Here is a 21,916-nt window from a genome sequence, read left to right on the forward strand (position 1 = left end):
GGGGGTTGGGTTAGGACATTTACAGGGGCCAGTTTCGAATTGCAGTCTCCCGTAAGTGTTTTTTTAGAGTGTTTTTGAAAGTGGGTAGTGATTCACATTCCTTTACAGCTTTGGGTAGGGCGTGCCACATTGATGTGGCATAATTGCGAAACGTGTTTAGTCCCTTGTTTGAGCCGAATCTGGGTTTAACATGATTTGTGGAGCTCCCTTTGGTGTTGTGATGTGCGCCCAATCGCGTGACGTGCCCATTTCCGCCTCGAACAGCAGCAAACTACCTAACGCCTAGTTTATCACTGGTTAAGCTTAAGAAGTTGGTTAAGGTTAGAGTTTGGAATCAGGGCTGGTGTTCTATCGCCCTGCTCTAAGACAAACTCTAACCTTAACCAACTTCGAAAGAGTGCCTAAGCTTAACCGGTGAAAGAAACAGGCGTCACACGATTGGCGCGACCAGAAACGTCAGTGGCCAATCAGAGCACAGAACGCGAACGTGGAACTGAAAATCCGTTGGTAAAAGTAAAAAAGTAAGGGGCCAACCCGTGAAGAGATTTGTAGGTGAGGAGGAGGATCTTGTAGGGGATTCGGTAGTTGATGGGGAGCCAGTGGAGTTTTTGCAGGGTGGGGGTGATGTGCTGCCAGGGTTTGGTGCGCGTGAGGACCCTCGCTACTCTCGCTAGTACTACTACTACTACTACTGCTACTACTACTACTACTACTACTACTGCTACTGCTACTGCTACTACTACTACTACTACTACTACTACTACTACTACTACTACTACTGCTACTACTACTACTACTACTACTACTACTACTACTACTACTACTGCTACTACTACTACTACTACTACTACTACTGCTACTACTACTACTACTACTACTACTACTGCTACTACTACTACTACTACTACTACTACTACTACTACTCATTTTATATTCATAGCACAATTACAAAGTGTTTTACAAGAAAAGAACAAATAATGTTTATGAGACAATGATACACAACATGGAAATATTAACATTTATTAACGGGTGACTGTCTGAGACGAGTGGGCCTTCGTACAGGCTCCGAAAACAGGTAATACATTTCCAATTGTACTATCAAGCAGATAACGGGAACCGTTTAGAATCCTACGGGAGACAGAAACATCCGACAAAGCAGGCAGGAGTTTGAGATCGGGCAGAAAGAGCCGAGGTAAGTCGGCTAAATGCACGTTTTTACGACATAGCTTTCCCTATTAGCTAACACTAACACCACTGGTCTCCGTACTGTTCCGTCAGGGTGGCGCTGTCGACGCTTTACGAGTGATATTTGATGACTGCGTTGATCCACCAAGTGTAGTTCCTTATTTTGGTGTAGACTCCGGGGTAGTACGGGTTGGCACAGCTGATGCCCCACGAGACGATGCCCTCGAACCTCCCGTTGCACACGAGGGGGCCTCCTGAGTCGCCCTGTGGAAGACACGGAGACACGAGGGACCTCATGAATAGGGTTGGGCACCGTTGGGTATCCTAACTTCCGGTTCCGGAACCGTTAAGATGATTCCGGAACAGAATTTTTTATACTTTTTTTTTTTATGGCTGTCAAAATTAATGCTTTAACTTTGGAGATTCATTTTAATTATTTAAAGCATTAGAATCTGTGAAAAAGTGAAAGATCTTCAATCTTAGCGCCGCGGATATAAGAACGAGGACTAGCTGAGTCAATGTTGATGGTTTTGTTGAACATTTGTATTTCACAGGAGAGAAACTGTATTCAAAGAAAGCTATTAAAATAGTCTTTGAATCTAAATATACTTTCTTTGTGTTGATTTTACATTAATCCCTGCAGCTCTTTGTTCTTTTAGACTGCTGCCAACTTGCAATGTTATTTCAGCAGGTTTCAGTTTATTAAGTATTAAGTTAAGAGTTTCATGTACATAATGTGCCTTTTCAGTTTTACAGTTACAGTTATTGAAGTTTGAAGTTACGTAATTGAATACCCTAGTTACAGTACAGCAACCAAATTAAACTGTATCAAGTCAACTGACAATGTGAATAGTATGAAAAAAATAAAGGATTTTGCTAATAAATTTTTTCTCCTGCGAAATAAGCTGTGACCTGTTTTGACCTTTGCACCTCAAAGAATTGGAATCCAGAATCGTTCAAATCTAAACGATGCCCAACCCTACTCATGAACAAAGGATGTCCTCTAGTGTCAGAGACGCCATTGTCCTTGAACAAGAGTGGATGCCCTAAATAAACCGACTTTCGACTTTCAGTTAACCCTTTCACTACCACGCGACAAAGGGTTAACCCGTTCACAACCACACTACAGACGGTGAACCATCTGTAGTGAAAGGTTAACCTTCTGTAGTGTGGCAGTGAAAGGGTTAACCTTCTGTAGTGTGGCAGTGAAAGGGTTAACCTTCTGTAGTGTGGTAGTGAAAGGGTTAACCTTCTGTAGTGTGGTAGTGAAAGGGTTAACCTTCTGTAGTGTGGTAGTGAAAGGTTAACCTTCTGTAGTGTGGTAGTGAAAGGGTTAACCCTTTGTCGTGTGGTATTGAAAGGGTTGATGATGATGATGAATAGTTTTATTTTCGGTCTTTGTTTACAGATAAATCAAAAACACATGTGTGGACTTTCAAAAGGAAAAGAAAAAAAGAAAAAATCACAAATGTACATATTCAAAGTAAGCTCACACAAAATCCAAACTCAATGACATGAAAAGGAATAGGCTGAAGCACATTCTTATTTTTGCCTATCCTTTACAATTCTTAAAAACTAAATATACTTTAATATAAGAAAGAACATTTTAAAATATGCTGCAAGATATAATTTTTTTTCTTTTTCTTTAAGAGAAAAAAGAAAAGAGAAAAAAATGTTTGATGTTTTACTCAAAACTGTACTCCTGAATTATTTTATCCTTCAGGGCCTTTTTAAATCTCCCCTGAGAGGTACACAACTTCAACCCGTCACTAAGACTATTCCACAATTTAACTCACAAAATTGAAACACATCTAGCTTTTACATTAGTTCTTACCTTTTTATATGTTTTAAGAATACACAACCCTCTTAAATTATACTTTCCTTCTCTTGGTTGAAAGAGACATTGAATACAAGCTGGTAGGTTCTTACTCTTAGCACGAAAAATTATCTCCAAGGTTTTTATGTAAACCATATCTACAAATTTTTATGTGCAGGACTTTATGAATAATGGATTTGTCGATTCAAGATAACTAGCTTTATTTATTATTCTAATAGCTCTTTTCTGTAGTTTAATAATAGGATATTTGTTTTATAAACATCCCCCCAGACCTCAACACAATATGACATGTATGGCACCACAAGTGAAAAATACAATATATGCAAACATTTCTGGTTTAACAGCTCCCTTGTTTTGTACAGAATGCCAACAGATTTGGCAAATTTACCTTTGATATATTGTATATGTGGCCTCCAACAGAGTTTGTGATCTATAATCACACCTACGAATTTTGTTTCATATACTCTTTCAATTTCGGTCCCGTTTAAATTCAGTTTAATTTCACAGTCGGTAGGAACACCACCAAATACCATCCATTTTGTTTTGTTTTCATTAAGAGACAACTTATTCCTATCAAACCATTTTCTTTTCTTTAACCTTCTGTATTGTCGCAGTGAAAGGGTTAACCGTTTGGTAGTGCGGCAGTGAAAGGGTTAACGCTACTTGATGATTGATTGATTGATGTTTTTTTTCTTTTTTTTTTCTCGTGTCTTACATATATGCCCAGCCCATATGGGCTTACAAGACACATAAACAATAATAGTATACTTGACAAATTACTCGACAAATGACATATAGACCAAGATGGCCACTATATGTACTAGGGATGCTCGATATTGGCTTTTTTACCTATACCGATATTGTCCAACTCTTAATTTCCGATACCGATATCAACCGATATCAACCGATACCGATATATGCAGGGTTTCCCCCCCCCCCCCAAAACGGAATAATTTCAGGTAATTAACATTACATATCTCTTGTCGTGTAATTAACACAACATTATGCATACTTTGACAATAAATAAAATAATAATTTGTTCTTACTTGCTTGCCTGGTTAAATAAAGGTTAAATAAATGTAAAAAAAATTAAATTAAAGAAATTAAGTTTTTTGAAAACCGATACCGTTATTTTCCGATATCACATTTTTATGCCGATATCGGCCGATAATATCGGTAGGCCGATAATATCGGACATCCCTAATATCTACTATATATCTACTTGATGTTTGTTTGTTATCTTATGCATTATTTGAAATCAACTTCAATCAAATCGAACCCCGCGGCTCGGTTACCTGGCAGGAGTCTTTGCCGCCGTATCGGTTGCCGGCACACAGCATGTTGTCGGTGATGCGGCCCCAGTAGTAGTATCTGCAGTACGGCAGGATCTGCACGTCCACGGCACGCAGCAGCGGCGACAGGTAGCGGCTGTAGATCTGCGTCACGCCCCAGCCGCTCACCGTGCAGGTGGTGTAGCTCCTCACCTCGGCCGTGTTGAGGTCCGGCAGCCGGGCGGGCGCCACGTAGGAGGTGAGCATCGCCGGCCGGCTCATCTGGAACACAAACGGAGCGCACGGCGGTGAGGTGAGGAGCTGGTGGCACCCGGTGAGGTGAGGCTTTTAAATCACTGCTCAAAACGCACCTCTTTTCCCCGGCCTTTGACCTATAGGCTGGTAGAGCTATAGATATCTATAGAACACTAGATAGCTTAAGGCGGAGTCACCAGCGTCACTGAACCGCCGCCATCTTGCTCCAGTTAGCCTTGAGTGAGAGTGAGTGAGCTGCACAGACAAAAATACTCATAACTCGCTGAAATATTGACGGATTTACAAACGGGTTGGTTTGCTATAAACATCAAATATGTAGTTATGATACGGCATACTTATAAATTTCTTTTTTTTTAAAGATGTTTTTTTTTACAAACCGCTTGAATCATAGCCACGTTAATAATGCTTGTAATAAACCAAACCGTTTGTAAATCCGTCAATATTTCAGCGAGTTATGAGTATTTTTGTCTGTGCAGCTCACTCACTCTCACTCAAGGCTAACTGGAGCAAGATGGCGGCGGTTCAGTGACGTCGCTCTCCATTGGCCGGCAGCGCGGGCAAGCTATCTAGTGTTCTATATATATCTATGGGTAGAGCTATGCCTCCTAAAGTGTGTAGTACAGGAAGTACAGGAAGTACCGGCTACACTACAGGCTTTCCGGTTCCGGTCAGCCCAGATCTGTTTATAGTCCTGTTGAAAGCCGATGGGTTGTCTCTATCTATCTCGGGTCACTTACTCGAGATATAACCCTGTGGCCGCCCGATATCCCCCAGCGAGGTGCTAAACTCGCTAAGTTCTCGGGTCAATTACTATTTCTATCAAGCTTACTTCATAGTCACTATAGTTATATCCAGTTGATATGAAATATAAGCATAGGAGAGTTGTTAACCTCTTCTTTGTTTGTAATAAACCAAATGTATGTCTGGGAGAACTCTTATTGCCTATAATAATAATAATAATATTATTATTATCATCATTATTATCATCATTTTAGGAAAGGCCTGTAATGCTACTCATTTGAAAGCCTGATGATATTACTTCACCGTCACCACCACTATCCTCATTTGTGAGGAAAGGCCTGTAATGCTACTCATGATGCTACTGATGATATTACTTCGCCTACAACAATAGTAATTATATTAGCGCAATAACACTTAATAATCATTTGCAAGTCCCAGTACCCCTTATCAATTCGACAGATCCATCAATCCGTGGTACCGATCGTCCGGCCCTGCAACAATATATATATATATATAATATCCTCTATATAACTTTAGCTGAAAAGCAGTAACCAGCAATTGATTCAATCTGCATGGCTTCCAGAATATAGCTATACCGTTACCTCAGATGAGAGCAGGGCGAGGCCAGTGTCGTGACACATTGCGATAGAAAGCAGTCCACGAATTCAATAGGTATTATAACAAAGTTATTTTAATTAGAAAAAGCAAGTTACAAAAGAGACTGCATTGGAAATGTCCAATTCAGTAAAAGTGAGTATAAAACAAAAAACATCTCTCTCTTAGCATAACAAAAACTCTCTTTGTCATTTAGAGATTTAGAGCATTTAAAAAAAAGAACAGAGTCTTGTCATAGGGACGCCACTCTGGAAAATAGACAGATTCCGTTCCAATACATCGCTCAACGGTATCTGCCGCTATAAGAATGGTGTCTGCAGTCTAAGAATGAAAAATCTGACTGGGATCCAGCGAGCTGGCCTTTATATACAGGCTCTGCATCATATCAAGACCTCTTTACTATTGGTCTAAATACAGTGATGTCATAGTGATGTCATTCTACCAGCCAATCAACGTATAACACATAACACACTCAGTAAAGATAAACTCCTCCCTTTCTAGTCGTTACTGTAACTGAGAGAGAGTAATAGATTTATTTCTGCTGGGAAAGCCCCTAGAATTCCATCTGCCTCTACACGGGTCCCGGCTTTCTCTGCAGGCAGAGATTCACCCACTGTCAAGGTCAACGCTCTGTGACCACATTCCTGGCTTCACAGCACAGAGGCCTCTTCTCTGTCCATTCTGACTGTGCATATTCCATTAACTGTAGTATAGTTTATAGTGTATATGGTTATACAGGTTATATAAGAATACAAAAAGACATCCGTCATATCAGAGGCCTACTCGTCCTGTTATCAAGCTTATAATACATACTTATATTTAATCCTTTATAATGCTTAATATATTACATCATACAAGGGACACAAGTCAGAGAGAGAGAACAGGATGTCAAAATACAAAAAGGGTCACTTCGTGGCACTTCAACACCCCCTCTGTCATCCTGGTCGGTCACTTTCCACTGTCTTAATAGCGTCTGTACGGGGGGACGAGATGGCGATTGCGGGGTCACGTGGCTGTGACTCTCCACAAGTCCCCAGCGAAACAAAGAACGAAGCAGACGCTCGTATATCTCGAAAACAAGAAAATGGAGTTTTCAGCTGACATTTTCAACAAAACAATTAGAGAAACGTGTGAAGTGCCCAATATTTTCTCATCTAAGCCACTGCAACGGCAGCTTCCAGGGGAAGTACATTCTACCCCATACACACTTTCGGCCGTAGTTCTTTACCAGGCTTTATCTCACGGAGATAAAACTGGGAACGAGGTTACCTTTGACCAGAGTTAGCCTGCCAACTCAACAGAAATGTAAACAAAGTGCAATACTTTTGCCTAGCGGTCGCCGTTTGATGGCATTACAGATACAAATGTTTCACTTATTTAACTTTGTGGCTATTTTAATGTTGTAGAGTGGCTTCCCTAATACTGTTTGTGTGTGTGTGTGTGTGTGTGTGTGTGTGTGTGTGTCTTCATCCATCATCATCAGCCTTGTGTGGTTAGATCATCCAATAACAGTGAGATACTGTACAGTTTACATTAAGTATAATAATGACAGAGCTAAAATTGTATATTGTATAGTATAGTGTACATACACAGTAAATTTTACTCAAACAGTACATTTTACTCAAACTGAAATGTACTGTGTAGGAACCAGTGCCCTCTCAGGTATTTAGCATGTCTATTTTATAGGGATGTCCAGATCACGTTTTTTTGCTCCCGATCCAATCCCGATCATGTGATTTTGAGTATCTACCGATACTGATATTTCCCGATCCGATCAAAAAAAAATTACTTTTTTTTTAACTTTTTTTTTTTTATTCAACAAACATGACCATGTTCACGTCTTAAACTCATACTGAGGCCTTAGTTTTGGTTCTAAATTGCATATCATCATTCATTTATTTATTGTCACACAGAGCAGAAGAATTTTGCCAAAACAAACCAATAGTATCCAGCTGCAGAACTGCAGGCCAGCCACACTCTCAGACCCAAACGTATTTCCTTTGATTTAATTATACATCAAATGATTTATGAAGTTAACTTTTCACCTGGATAACGTCAACATTCAGGGTGAATGTAATGTGAGAAATTGGGATAAAAAAAAAAAAAAAAATTATTTGGGTCTGAGAGTGTGGCTGGCCTGCAGTTCTGCAGCTGGATACTATTGGTTTGTTTTGGCAAAATTCTTCTGCTCTGTGTGACAATAAATAAATGAATGATGATATGCAATTTAAAACCAAAACTAAGGCCTCAGTATGAGTTTAAGACGTGAACATGGTCATGTTTGTTGAATAAAAAAAAAAGTAAAAAAAAAAAAAAAAAAAAAATTGCAGTTTTTTTTTTTGCCGATCCCGATCTTCGGAAAATCACGTGATTCTCTTGATAAACTCTACATCTTGCATGTTCGTTTCTCACGTGGACACACGTTACAATCACGCTTACCTTGATGAGCATGATATCGTTGTTGAACGTCCTGTAGTCGTAACTTCTGTAGACCATGATCCGGGACACGTTGAAGACCTGCTCCGCCGCCTCCTCTATCGTGAGGTCGTGCTCACTCAGCACCACGGTCATCATGGAGGCCCTGCGGAGGTCAAGGGTCGAGTCAGGGTCATTTGTAAGTAGGGAGGTTCGATATTGGCTTTTTTACCAATATTGTCCAACTCTTAATTTCCGATACCGATATCAACCGATACCGATATATGCTGGGTTCCCCCCCCCCCCCCCCCCCAAAAAACTGAATAATTTCAGGTAATTAACATTACTTATTACATGGCATTTTAACATTCGTCGAAATGCTTGATTGTGATTGGTCAATAGCGCTCGTCAGAGGTCGGTTATTACTCGATAACGGACCTCTGCCGAGCAATAATGACCGCCGTGCGCAGCTGGACCAATCAAGCCCACTGACATCAGTGCAATCAGACCACAGACCTGCCGGCTGTTGGCGAAGCTGCCGGCGATGACAGCGGAGCGACAGAACAGAACTGCGTCTGCATTTGATCTCGTCTTGTCGATGGTGTAAAATGAATTAATTTGTTAGTAAGTTAGCCATGTAATAAGCGGGATAATGTATAGCTATACTCGGTCATTGTCGCAAAATAATTGACCTTCACTGACGTTTAAAACACCTCTGCGCTGCGCCTCTGTATTTTAAACTCCGTGTCGGTCAATTATTTTGCGACAATGACCTCGTAGCTATACATTATCCCTTACATATCTCTTGTCGTGTAATTAACACAACATTCTGCATACTTTTGACAATAAATAAAAAAAAAATTTGTTCTTACTTGCTTGCCTGGGTAAATAAAGGTTAAATAAATGTTAATTTTTTTTTTTTTTTTGAAAACCGATACCGATCATTTCCGATATTACTTTTAATGCCAATATCGGTAGGCCGATAATATTGGACATGTCTATTTGTAAGACATTATCACAATCGCACATCCCCAACAATGAGATTCACAGGTCCACTCCGCGATGGAGACAACATCCCCCGACCTCAAACCTTAGTGAGTTAATTATTGTTATTGTGTTATTGTTTACACTGCTTATTTTTACCTTTACTATCATTTCATTGCTTATATTTATGTCTTCTACTATTACCCTGCTGCCCGCACCTGCACCCCCCTCCCCTCCCCCCTCCCCCGTGCTGCTATGTGACGCCCACATTTCCCCAAAGGGAACAATAAAGGAATATCTCATCTTATTCTGCACAGGTGGGGTGGACATTATCAACCATCAGCGACATCAATATAAAATACAGTTCACACACAAAGTTAAACATGGAAAATAATACAATAAAATAGGAAAAATAGAGTATAATAGAAAGTATTGCAAAAGAGTGGCCATAAATAACTTGTAAAGTCTCTCAGAACTCTCAGAACAGGAGTGCTGCTGAGCCAGAATCATGATGAGCTTTTTTTCATATAAATCGGAGTTTGATGGTCAAGGATATCATCAGCTTCTTAACTCTGCTTCCGAAGTCACACAAACATCACATCATCAGCTTCTTAACTCTGCTTCCGAAGTCACACAAACATCACATCATCAGCTGCTTAACTCTGCTTCCGAAGTCACACAAACATCATATCATCAGCTTCTTAACTCTGCTTCCGAAGTCACACAAACATCATATCATCAGCTTCTTAACTCTGCTTCCGAAGTCACACAAACGTCACATCATCAGCTTCTTAACTCTGCTTCCGAAGTCACACAAACATCATATCATCAGCTTCTTAACTCTGCTTCCGAAGTCACACAAACATCATATCATCAGCTTCTTAACTCTGCTTCCGAAGTCACACAAACATCACATCATCAGCTTCTTAACTCTGTTTCCGAAGTCACACAAACATCATATCATCAGCTTCTTAACTCTGCTTCCGAAGTCACACAAACATCATATCATCAGCTTCTTAACTCTGCTTCCGAAGTCACACAAACATCACATCATCAGCTTCTTAACTCTGCTTCCGAAGTCACACAAACGTCATATCATCAGCTTCTTAACTCTGCTTCCGAAGTCACACAAACATCACATCATCAGCTTCTTAACTCTGCTTCCGAAGTCACACAAACGTCATTACTAAAAAAAGACAAGATAAAAATGTTGCAAACCACACATGAATAAAAAAATTAATAGAAGGCAATTAACATTATATTACAACTATTATTTGTATGAAAGAGAGCAAAAACAAGCACAAACTAATTTGAGTGATAGCAAACATATATGATATATATATAAATATAGGTATCGTTTGATCACCGATAACATAAGACGATTACTACACGTACTAGATGCCAACAAGGAAGACAACACACCTAAGGCGATACTGTCCCTGGATGCAATGAAAGCTTTTGACAGGTTGGAATGGTCGTATCTATGGGCAGTATTAGAAAGCTAGTAAAGGGCTACATCTGCTCCTCCCTCCCCATCAACATGGACCCCCTGCAATTTGCATACCGCCCCAACAGGTCCACGGAGGACGCCATAGCCCATGTGCTGCACACAGCAGCATCACACCTGGACAAGAGGCAGGGGAACTATGTGAGAATGCTATTCATCGACTACAGCTCGGCATTCAATACCATAGTCCCCTCCATACTCATAGCCAAGCTCAGGGACCTGGGCTTGGGCTATGACCTCTGCCAGTGGGTCTTGGACTTCCTGACTGGCAGACCCCAGGTGGTGAGAGCAGGCAACTGCACCTCCTCATCCATCACCCTCAACATAGGGGCCCCCCAGGGCTGTGTTCTGAGTCCCCTCCTCTACTCCCTGTACACACACGACTGTGTGGCTCAGCGGAGTAGCAATACAATCATCAAATTTGCTGACGACACAGTTGTGGTGGGCCTGATCTCTGCCAACGACGAGAGGGCCTACCTGGAAGAGGTCAAGGTCCTGGCGGGATGGTGCCAGGAAAACAGCCTCTCCCTGAACGTCAGCAAAACAAAGGAGATGATTGTGGACTTCAGGAGGTCGGGGGTCAAGGACTACAGCCCCCTCAGCATCGACGGGGCACCGGTTGAGAGAGTCAACAGCTTTAAGTACCTCGGAGCCTACATATCCGAGGACTTGACATGGACCACACACATTGACAGTGTTGTGAAGAAGGCACGACAACGCCTCTACTTCCTCAGGCGCCTAAGGAAGTTCCAAGTCAGCCAGAAGATCCTTAAGAACTTCTACTCATGTACAATAGAGAGCATCTTGACCGGCAACATCACCTCCTGGTTTGGGAATAGCACTGCACAAGACCGAAGCAGACTACAAAGAGTGACACGTTCAGCCGAACGCACAATTGGAGGGGGGCTCCCCACCCTCCAGAACATTTACAACAAGCGTTGCACGGGCAAGGCTAAGAGAATCATTAAAGACTCCAGTCACCCGAACAACTGCCTCTTTGAACTGCTGCGGTCAGGCAAGCGATACCGGAGTCTCAAGGCGAGCACAGAAAGACTCAGAAGAAGCTTCTATCCCCAGGCCATCAGGCTGCTAAACGAACAATGAATGAACACTACACAACAACAACCACCAAACGCACATAGCACACACATCCACACGCACACACTCACTTTAAACAAACACACTGTAGCACCCACTCCACACACTTTATAGCACACACCCACTTTAAACAAACACACTGTAGCACCCACTCCCCACACTTTATATTTATGGATGAAGGATTGCACTACAACCCGTACACCTTACTGTAAATTGTACCAAAAATTGTACCTCATCCCATTTCTGCTTTGCACTAGATAGTACTGTACATTAGTACACTGCATAGTATTGTGTATTGTATATTATATGGTAACTCAGAACATTGTACATATGTCTATACCGAACACTGTGACCTCATTTTTCTTCTTCTAAATTCATGCTATATTATGTTATTATGTTATTTGATACTATCTTGTCTAGCACAGTCTCTGGAGCGTAACAGTAAGAAGCATTTTGTATGAAAGTATTCTGTACTTCTGTATGACAACTATTAAAGAACTTGAACTTGAACTTGAAAGGATGGGGTTAGGAAAAGGATTCATTGATATGATTAAAGTATTATACAAAGACCCATCGGCCATGATTACAACAGGTACAATCATCTCCAAAATCTTTCCGGTATCACGCTCAGCCAGACAGGGTTGCCCTCTTAGTCCCGGACTATTCGATCTATCATTAGAGCCTTTAGCACAATATATAAGACAATCCCAATCCATAGAACCAATCATAATCAAGGGCACACAACACAAAATTTGTTTATATGCGGACGACGTAATACTGTTCATGCAAAACCCCAACACAGCATTGCCTCATCTTCTCAAGCTGATTGAGGACTTTGGAGATCTATCGGGATTTAGGATAAATTGGCCGAAGTCGGCCTTCCTCCCACTTAACGCCCCTGCAAAAAGAAATATAACCCTCCCAAAAGAGATACAGATGGTAAAACACTTTAGATGTTTGGGAGTTGAAATATTCCCCACCATAAGCCAAACGGTGAAGCACAATTACATAAAAATCCAAAACAAAATCAAATACGACCTTGTCAGGTGGTCGAAACTTAAAAACTCAGTACAGGCACGTATATCAATAATCAAGATGGACGTCCTACCTAGAATCAACTTCTTCAGCTCAATGCTACCGTTACCCCCTCCAAAGGGTTACTGGAAAGAATTACACTCCTCCACATACAAATTTATTTGGAATAACAAACCACCACGTATAAAAAGATCCACCGCACAGAGAAACAAAGCAGACGGAGGTATGGCATTTCCAGATTTCTACCACTACTTTAAGGCGTACACTTTAAGACCACTAACAACATGGTTTGATCCCGAAGCATTAGTATCCTGGAGAAATTTAGAAGAAAATATAGTAGCTCCACATAAGTTGAAGGGCATAGTATACACCAAATTACCAATTAAGCAATGCGAACGGAAATTTGGCCCCATAATCACTCATGCGATCCGGATATGGCGCGAAACACAAAAAAAATATTCTACCCTACATAAATGGCATAATCGTACTCCCTTATTCAATAACAATGCACTCTGGATAGGAAAACAACCTATAAGATTCCCTAGATGGGAAAAGCAAGGCATACACTCATTAGGAGACGTCTTCAATAAACAGGGTTTTTGTAGTTTCAATGAAATACGCAAAAAATTTTATCTCACCAAGTCCACATATTACTTTTACGCACAGTTATTGGCATGTTTGAAGGCTCATGGTGTTCCATTAAATATACCAATTGTACACCACAGATACCACAAATTCTTCTATGAAAGAGAGACATCAAGAGGTTTTGTTTCAGATTTTTATCATCAATTACTAACGTCCTCATATGAAACCCTCCACCTAGACTCCGTCTGGAGGAGGGATATACCAGACCTGGAAAGTGATTTTGATTGGCAAGAAGCCTGGGCAAATGTTCGACTCACATCAAGGAACCCGGACCATCAACAAATCAATCTTAACTATATTCACAGGACATACTTGACTCCTATAAGACTGAAAAAAATGGGTCTTATACAAGACTCCAAATGCTCCTTATGTACAAATGGGGACGAGGGGACATTTATGCACATGTACTGGGACTGCCCACCAGTTAAGATATTCTGGAAAGAGGTGACCCAGCAACTATCAAATCTCTTAACTTGGAATATACCTGTACACCCCTCTGTACTACTGCTGAATGATGTTTTTGAGTGTGCAGTACATCCACAGCTAAAGAGATTGGTTTTATCGGGTATCACAGTGGCTAAAAAGCTGATAGCATCACGATGGTTCCAACCGGAAAAAATTTGCCGAAAGGTCTGGATTATTACATATCTCGATGTGATCTATCAAGAAATATCTACAGCAAGAATTTTGGGTCTCAATGAATCCAAAATGACATTGTGGTTAGAAGTGGTGGAGAGAATAAAAGCTAGCATATAATGGTAATGTCTGGTTAGGAGCGAGGGAAAATGGATGGATTATCCAATGGGGGGTCCGGAAGGGGGGGGTACGAGCTAGAGCATATGTGTGTAGGTTTTTAGATAACAGGTCCTATATAAGACAATTAACTAAAATGTGATTTCATTGGATGTGCACTGACAACTAATGCTTGTATATCTTATCGTGTGTTGTCATGTTTGTTTGTGTTTGTTTAAAAAATTATAAAAAAATTAAATACAAAAAAATATAGGCATCGTATTATCCTTATATTTATTAGTGTTAGGGTTAGGTATTATCCTTTTATTTATTAGTGTTAGGGTTATGTATTATCCTTGTCTGTCTGTCTGTCTATCTATCTAAATGGCTGCATTTATATAGCAGCTTTTATCCAAAGCACTTTACACTTGGTTTTTCACTTGTTTTACCCATTCACTCACACATTCACACACCGATGGCAGAGGTAACTATGCTCAAGGACACTTCGACTCGCTACCCAGGAGGAGCGGGAATGGAACCAGGAACCTCCGGATTACCATCTCTAGTTATTTTCTTTCTCTCCCTCACTCCCTTACACTCTCTCTCTGTCTGATTGATTGATTTATTGATTGAACATTTTATTTAACAGATTGCAGAATGGGTACAATACAGTACGGCTCAATACACACAATTGTTAAGGGGATGCAGACCAGAGAAAGACTTTCGTCTTGTTTACATCAGGGTCCCCCATTTTCAATTCATCATAACATATATGACATACATGACATACAGATAGACAGTACTGCTACATCTATACATTTATGACATACCAGATTTACAAATATACAGTACTGTTGAGTACAACGCCTGTCACATAGACCCTGGTGTTGGAAACTCTGAGACAGAGACAGAGTTTCTAAGAAGAGAGTATACATTTGAGGGCGAAGAAACTGTACATTGGAGGAGGTTGGGTAGGTCTCTCTCTCTCTTTTTCTTTCTCTCCCTCTATCTCTCTCTCTTAACTCTCTCTCTCGTTTGTTTTCTTTCTTTCTCTCCCTCTCTCTCCCCCCCCCTCTCTCCCCCCCCTCTCTCTCTCTCTCTCTCTCTTCCTCTCTCTCTCTTCCTCTCTCTCTCACTCTCTCTCTCTCCCCCCCTCTCTCTCCCCCCCCTCTCTCTCTCTCTCTCTGTTCCTCTCTCTCTTACTCTCTCCCCCCCCTCTCTCTCCCCCCCTCCCTCTCCCTCTCTCTCTCTCTCTCTCTCTCTCTCTCTCTCTCTCTCTCTCTCTCTCTCTCTCTCTCTCTCTCTCTCTCTCTCTCTCTCTCTCTCTCTCTCTCTCTCTCTCTCTCTCTCTTCTCACACTCACAGCTCTCTAAAAGTACAGTGCACTATTCGGTCAGTAGTACTCACGGTCTCCAGCAGTGGGCAGCAGAGACCACCCACTGTTGATCAATGAGAGTGGCTCCGCAGTAATGGCGCCTGTCCCCATATTGCAGAGAGACCTGATATTTGATGGAGTTTCGCTCGACCACCTGGCCCCCGATAATCCTCTTCGCCAGCGTATCTGAGACAGTGAGAACAACAGGCTCCAGTCAGGCATTCAGTGGGGTCGGCTCCAGGCAATATAGGTGTTTAAGTCATGCATTAATTCAAAAACCTAAATCAATACCTGCCCCACCACCTGCCTCTCTCCTGCCGTCTAACTCTGTCTTGTCTTGTCTTGTCTTGTGTTTTTTATGTATTTTCTGCTTTTAACATGATTTCATCAGTGGTGGAAGAAGAGGTACACAGTTCCTTTACTTAAGTAAATGTAGAAATACCCAGTTTGATGAGTATACTCTGGTAAAAGTAAAGTAAAAGTCCTCCATTAAAATTCTACTTAAGTAAAAGTAAAGATGTATTTTATATTGAATGTACTTGAGTATCTAAAGTAAAAAGTATGAATTCTGCATAGCGTTTGTGTATTCCAGTGCTTTGGAGATTGATTGATTGATTGATTGATTGATTGATTGATTGTTTGATTGATTGATTGATTGAAAATTGTATTAACAGATTGCAGAATGGGTACAATACAGTACGGCTCAATACACACAATTGTTAAGGGGATGCAGACCAGAGAAAGACTTTCGTCTTGTTTACATCAGGGTCCCCCATTTTCAATTCATCATAACATACATGACACACACATGACATTCAACCCTCCACCCCTCGACCGGTCATGCTGCTCTGATTATGTAAAGTGCGCAGGCTTCAAATGTGAAAGCACAATGTTTGCCACATTTTCTGTAGTAGAGTCAAAATATAAAGTTCCCCTTCAAATTAAAATACTCAAGTAAAGTACAAGTACCTTGATTATTGTACTTAAGTGCGGTACTTGAGTAATAAAATACTTACTTTCGGCCACTGCCTATAGCTCTGACCAGTCATGAGGGCTTGCTGTGAAAAGGGTCTATTAGCATCAGTTGTGAAGGATAAGTATCCCTCACTATGACAGGAGGACTGCACGGTACTTACGTGTTACTGAGAGAGCCAACAGTACTTACGTGTTACTGAGAGAGCCAACAGTAGCGCCACAATACATCTGACTGGCTGGCCCATCTTTTGTTTTTATATCTTTTGTATATTTTTCACCTGTAACATTAAAACATGATTCATACCAGCCGAATGTTATATAACATCCTTATGTGTAACATCCTTATGTATAACATCCTTATGTAACACCACATACGGTCATCTTAATTACAACATTACAGTCTGCATATTGCACTCTTACTTATAATATTACTGTCTCTCAAAGTCCTCAAAGATTATCGGTCAACGTCGAAGACTCTGCCAGCATTAGTCAAAACCGACCGATCGAAAGGCCGCAATCGAATCGATTCGATCGGTCACCGTATAGTCATTGAACCGTAACGCTATAGTTGTAACAATGTGACAAATGACATTATACGCTTATTTATAGGAAGAAAAGAATGGTGTGTAGATGAATTGCTCCTCACCTCAAGGCTCGAGCCCTCCTAACCAGCCTTCAGGGTGTTACCGACTGGTGGGAGCCCGGCTCGTCCTTCTCCTTTTATAATGTAACTATATACTGCGTTAAACTATCTTCCATCTGTCCTCCAGTATTAATGTGAACCGGGACCATGTTCCACCCGGTAACAATGAGGATGACCTAGTACAAGACAAAGCTACGGGGTCATCCTGCATTTTTTATCTCGTTAAGCCTCCTCCTGGTCTCACCTGGGGAGATGGGCCCTATTGTGGGCCTGGAGGGGCGGCTGGAAACCCAACACCTCCACTAAACCCAGTCCTCCCCCAGCGTGTGGACGGAACAGGGAGGCCGAACCGGTATAACGGGAGTTGTGTATTAAATGTATAAAGCCGCGTATAATTATAAGTACAAAAAGACACACAGAAACATGCTGTAGGCTATAATATGGAATTATTATTGAAGGTATACAGAAAGGCGGAGTACATAATTGGTGAAGGGACGGACGTACCTGAAAAAAGTGTTGCAGCAGCTGTAGAATTGGGCAGAAACAGGAGGTCTGGATGCCCTCAGGTCTTCACGGGCGGTCTCTTTGAAGAGTGAAGCTTAGCGTTATTTATGGACAGCAGGGTGATTCGGTGACCTGTGACCTGTATGTCTTCTACTACCTGTACCCCCCCCCCCCCTCCCCCATGCTGCTATGACGCCTGCATTTCCCCCAAGGGGATCAATAAAGGAATATCTCATCTTATTGGGAGAACCAGATTTTTTTTGTGAGAAAAACTATTGGACGCTGAGTGTCTTTTAGGCTGATTGATTGAAAACTTTATTTACCAGATTGCAGAATGGGTACAATACAGTACGGCTCAATACACACAATTGTTAAGGGGATGCAGACCAGAGAAAGACTTTCGTCTTGTTTACATCAGGTTTACATAGTGACATTTATGACACACACAACATACAGATGTACAGATTTGCTGCTTCCATGCACTTTATGCATTCGGCTGCTGGCTAATTAATTGGTTTCCTTGTTGTTTTGATGACGCAATGTGTTCCTGGTACGAGGGGCCTATAAACTAAAGCACTGAAGAAGGACAAACTCCAGATCTAACAGAACAAACTGGTCAGGGTGGTACTAGGTTTGGGCCCCCAGCCAGGGACCATGTAGGAAGGCAACAGTTCCAGCAGCTAGGATGGCTCCCCCTAGAGGCCGGGTCGATTCAGTATCAGTATATCCCTCCCCCTCAAACGTATACATTCTCTTTTTGAAACTCTGTCTGTAAATAAACAGTACTGTTTTGTTGAGATATAAGTTCTCATATGTTGAAAATGGGATCATATGTTATGTTTGTGTTAAAGTGAGTAGCCTATATGTTCATAATGCATGTGTTGTATTGAAATGTGGTGCAACTCTATTCTAAGTCTTGTGTTTTGTTCTTGTTGCAGTACGTAAAGACGTGACGGTATGACGCAGTGGCGGGAAGCCGAGCACGTATATCTAGCTGTCAGCTGTCATCAGTCATCAGTCAGTGCACACAGGGGTTAACATGGTGTGTCACAGCTGGGAGTGTTGGTGGTGTTTTGAAAATGGGTGAATTGAATTGAATTGATGAATGTAAAATGGGGGACCCTGATGTAAACAAGACGAAAGTCTTTCTCTGGTCTGCATCCCCTTAACAATTGTGTGTATTGAGCCGTACTGTATTGTACCCATTCTGCAATCTGTTAATAAAGTTTTCAATCAATCAATCAATCAATCAATCAATCAATCAATCAATCAATCAATCAATCAATCAATCAATCAATCAGTTCCAGCTCAGGGTGGTCCATAATGTGTACCACGCACGGTGGGGCTCCAGGGTACTTGGAGGACCACTTTAAGAGGAGTGGAGCAGGTCACAGACCCCCCACCAGGGCCAGAAGGTCACAGTCCCCCCCCCCACCAGGGCCAGAAGGTCACAGTCCCCCCCCCCCACCAGGGCCAGAAGGTCACAGTCCCCCCCCCCACCAGGGCCAGAAGGTCACAGTCCCCCCCCCACCAGGGCCAGCCTGACAGACCTGGGCTGCAGGGCAAGTGCACCAATAAGTTCAGCGGAGCGGCAAATTGGAATAGGCTGCCTCCACAGATGAAGAGCATAGCTATAGCCAGGGGTGTAGCTCCAGATTCTGGGCCCCATGAAAGAATGTATTTGTAGGCCCCCAGTGAATGCGAGCGCATGCGAGCACCTGCACTGTTGGTGGGTGAGCCTAGTAAAGGATGTCGCATTGCGTTCATCTTCAATGAATGGACCAATGCAATAGTCTACCAAAGCCCCCCCTCTCTCTCTATATATCACACACACACACACACACACACACACACACACACACACACACACACACACACACACACACACACACACACACACACACACACACACACACACACACACACACACACACACTTCAGAAACAAACATAGTATCAATGAGAGCATCAATAATACACCTGAGTGATGTCTAGTAAAAAAAAATATATATATATATATATATATATTTTTTTTTGGGGGCCCCCCCCCAGTGCTGGGCCCTTGGAATCATCCTAAGCTACCCCCCACAGCTACGTCAACTAACTATGTAGCTATAGCCAACGTCTTTTTAACCCTTTCACTGCCACACGACAGCCGGTTAACCCTTTACCCTTTATCCGCGGAGCTAATGATGCTAATGATGGAGCATCGCCGTCGGTTGTGTGATAGTAAAGGGCTAACCTTCTGTATTGTCACAGTGAAAGGGTTAACCGGCTGTTGTGTGGCAGTGAAAGGGTTAAAAAATAAGGGTCAAAACATGGCTCACAGACAATATTAGCGCTCAGCCATGGGAGGTAGGTGACCGATGGTGGCACCCAGATGTAGGTCATTGGCACATAGCGAATGTACGTGATTATTTAGTGATTACATTTGTTTGTTTTTAAACATCTTTGGGACCATGATGGAATTAAGTGTTTGCACTTTTCATGATGTCATCCTTAGGATTCTTTTGTCTCGCAATTTTCCACGAATCAAATCAAAAGCAGACAGGTAGATTATTGAAGACGAGTGAAGCAGACAGGTAGAGTATTGAAGACGAGTGAAGCAGAGAGGTAGAGTATTGAAGAGGAGTGAAGCGGACAGGTAGAGTATTGAAGAGGAGTGAAGCAGACAGGTAGAGTATTGAAGAGGAGTGAAGCGGACAGGTAGAGTATTGAAGAGGAGTGAAGCAGACAGGTTGAGTATTGAAGACGAGTGAAGCGGACAGGTAGAGTATTGAAGACGAGTGAAGCGGACAGGTAGAGTATTGAAGACGAGTGAAGCGGACAGGTAGAGTATTGAAGAGGAGTGAAGCGGACAGTTAGAGTATTGAAGAGGAGTGAAGCAGACAGGTAGAGTATTGAAGAGGAGTGAAGCGGACAGGTAGAGTATTGAAGACGAGTGAAGCGGACAGGTAGAGTATTGAAGAGGAGTGAAGCGGACAGGTAGAGTATTGAAGAGGAGTGAAGCGGACAGGTAGAGTATTGAAGACGAGTGAAGCGGACGGTTAGAGTATTGAAGACGAGTGAAGCGGACAGGTAGAGTATTGAAGACGAGTGAGTGAAGCGGACAGGTAGAGTATTGAAGACGAGTGAAGCAGACAGTTAGAGTATTGAAGAGGAGTGAAGCGGACAGGTAGAGTATTGAAGACGAGTGAAGCAGACAGTTAGAGTATTGAAGACGAGTGAAGCAGGCAGTTAGAGTATTGAAGAGGAGTGAAGCGGACAGGTAGAGTATTGAAGACGAGTGAAGCAGACAGGTAGAGTATTGAAGACGAGTGAAGCGGACAGGTAGAGTATTGAAGACGAGTGAAGCGGACAGGTAGAGTATTGAAGACGAGTGAAGCGGACAGGTAGAGTATTGAAGACGAGTGAAGCAGACAGTTAGAGTATTGAAGAGGAGTGAAGCGGACAGGTAGAGTATTGAATACGAGTGAAGCAGACAGGTAGAGTATTGAAGACGAGTGAAGCGGACAGGTAGAGTATTGAAGACGAGTGAAGCGGACAGGTAGAGTATTGCAGACGAGTGAAGCGGACAGGTAGAGTATTGAAGAGGAGTGAAGCGGACAGGTAGAGTATTGAAGAGGAGTGAAGCAGACAGGTAGAGTATTGAAGAGGAGTGAAGCGGACAGGTAGAGTATTGAAGAGGAGTGAAGCGGACAGGTAGAGTATTGAAGAGGAGTGAAGCGGACAGGTAGAGTATTGAAGACGAGTGAGTGAAGCGGACAGGTAGAGTATTGAAGACGAGTGAAGCGGACAGGTAGAGTATTGAAGACGAGTGAAGCGGACAGGTAGAGTATTGAAGACGAGTGAAGCAGACAGGTAGAGTATTGAAGACGAGTGAAGCGGACAGGTAGAGTATTGAAGACGAGTGAAGCAGACAGGTAGAGTATTGAAGACGAGTGAAGCGGACAGGTAGAGTATTGAAGACGAGTGAAGCGGACAGGTAGAGTATTGAAGACGAGTGAAGCGGACAGGTAGAGTATTGAAGAGGAGTGAAGCGGACAGGTAGAGTATTGAAGAGGAGTGAAGCAGACAGG

General features: G+C 42.1%; 1 protein-coding gene across 1 annotated transcript; it reads right to left on the reverse strand.

Annotated features, from left to right (window-relative positions):
* Positions 1-1,296: 1,296 nt before the first annotated feature.
* Positions 1,297-16,765, reverse strand: LOC311227582 (trypsin-like; the record flags this gene model as incomplete). The annotated part of the gene is made up of 5 exons (XM_084313302.1): positions 1,297-1,449; positions 4,318-4,575; positions 8,365-8,506; positions 15,749-15,902; positions 16,759-16,765. The coding sequence occupies 5 exons, from the start codon at positions 16,763-16,765 to the stop codon at positions 1,297-1,299; spliced, it is 714 nt and encodes a 237-aa protein (XP_084169428.1).
* Positions 16,766-21,916: the final 5,151 nt, after the last annotated feature.

This window comes from Notolepis coatsorum (assembly GCF_963971535.1).
Source record: "Notolepis coatsorum genome assembly, chromosome: 4".
In the NCBI taxonomy this organism is placed as follows: Eukaryota; Metazoa; Chordata; class Actinopteri; order Aulopiformes; family Paralepididae; genus Notolepis; species Notolepis coatsorum.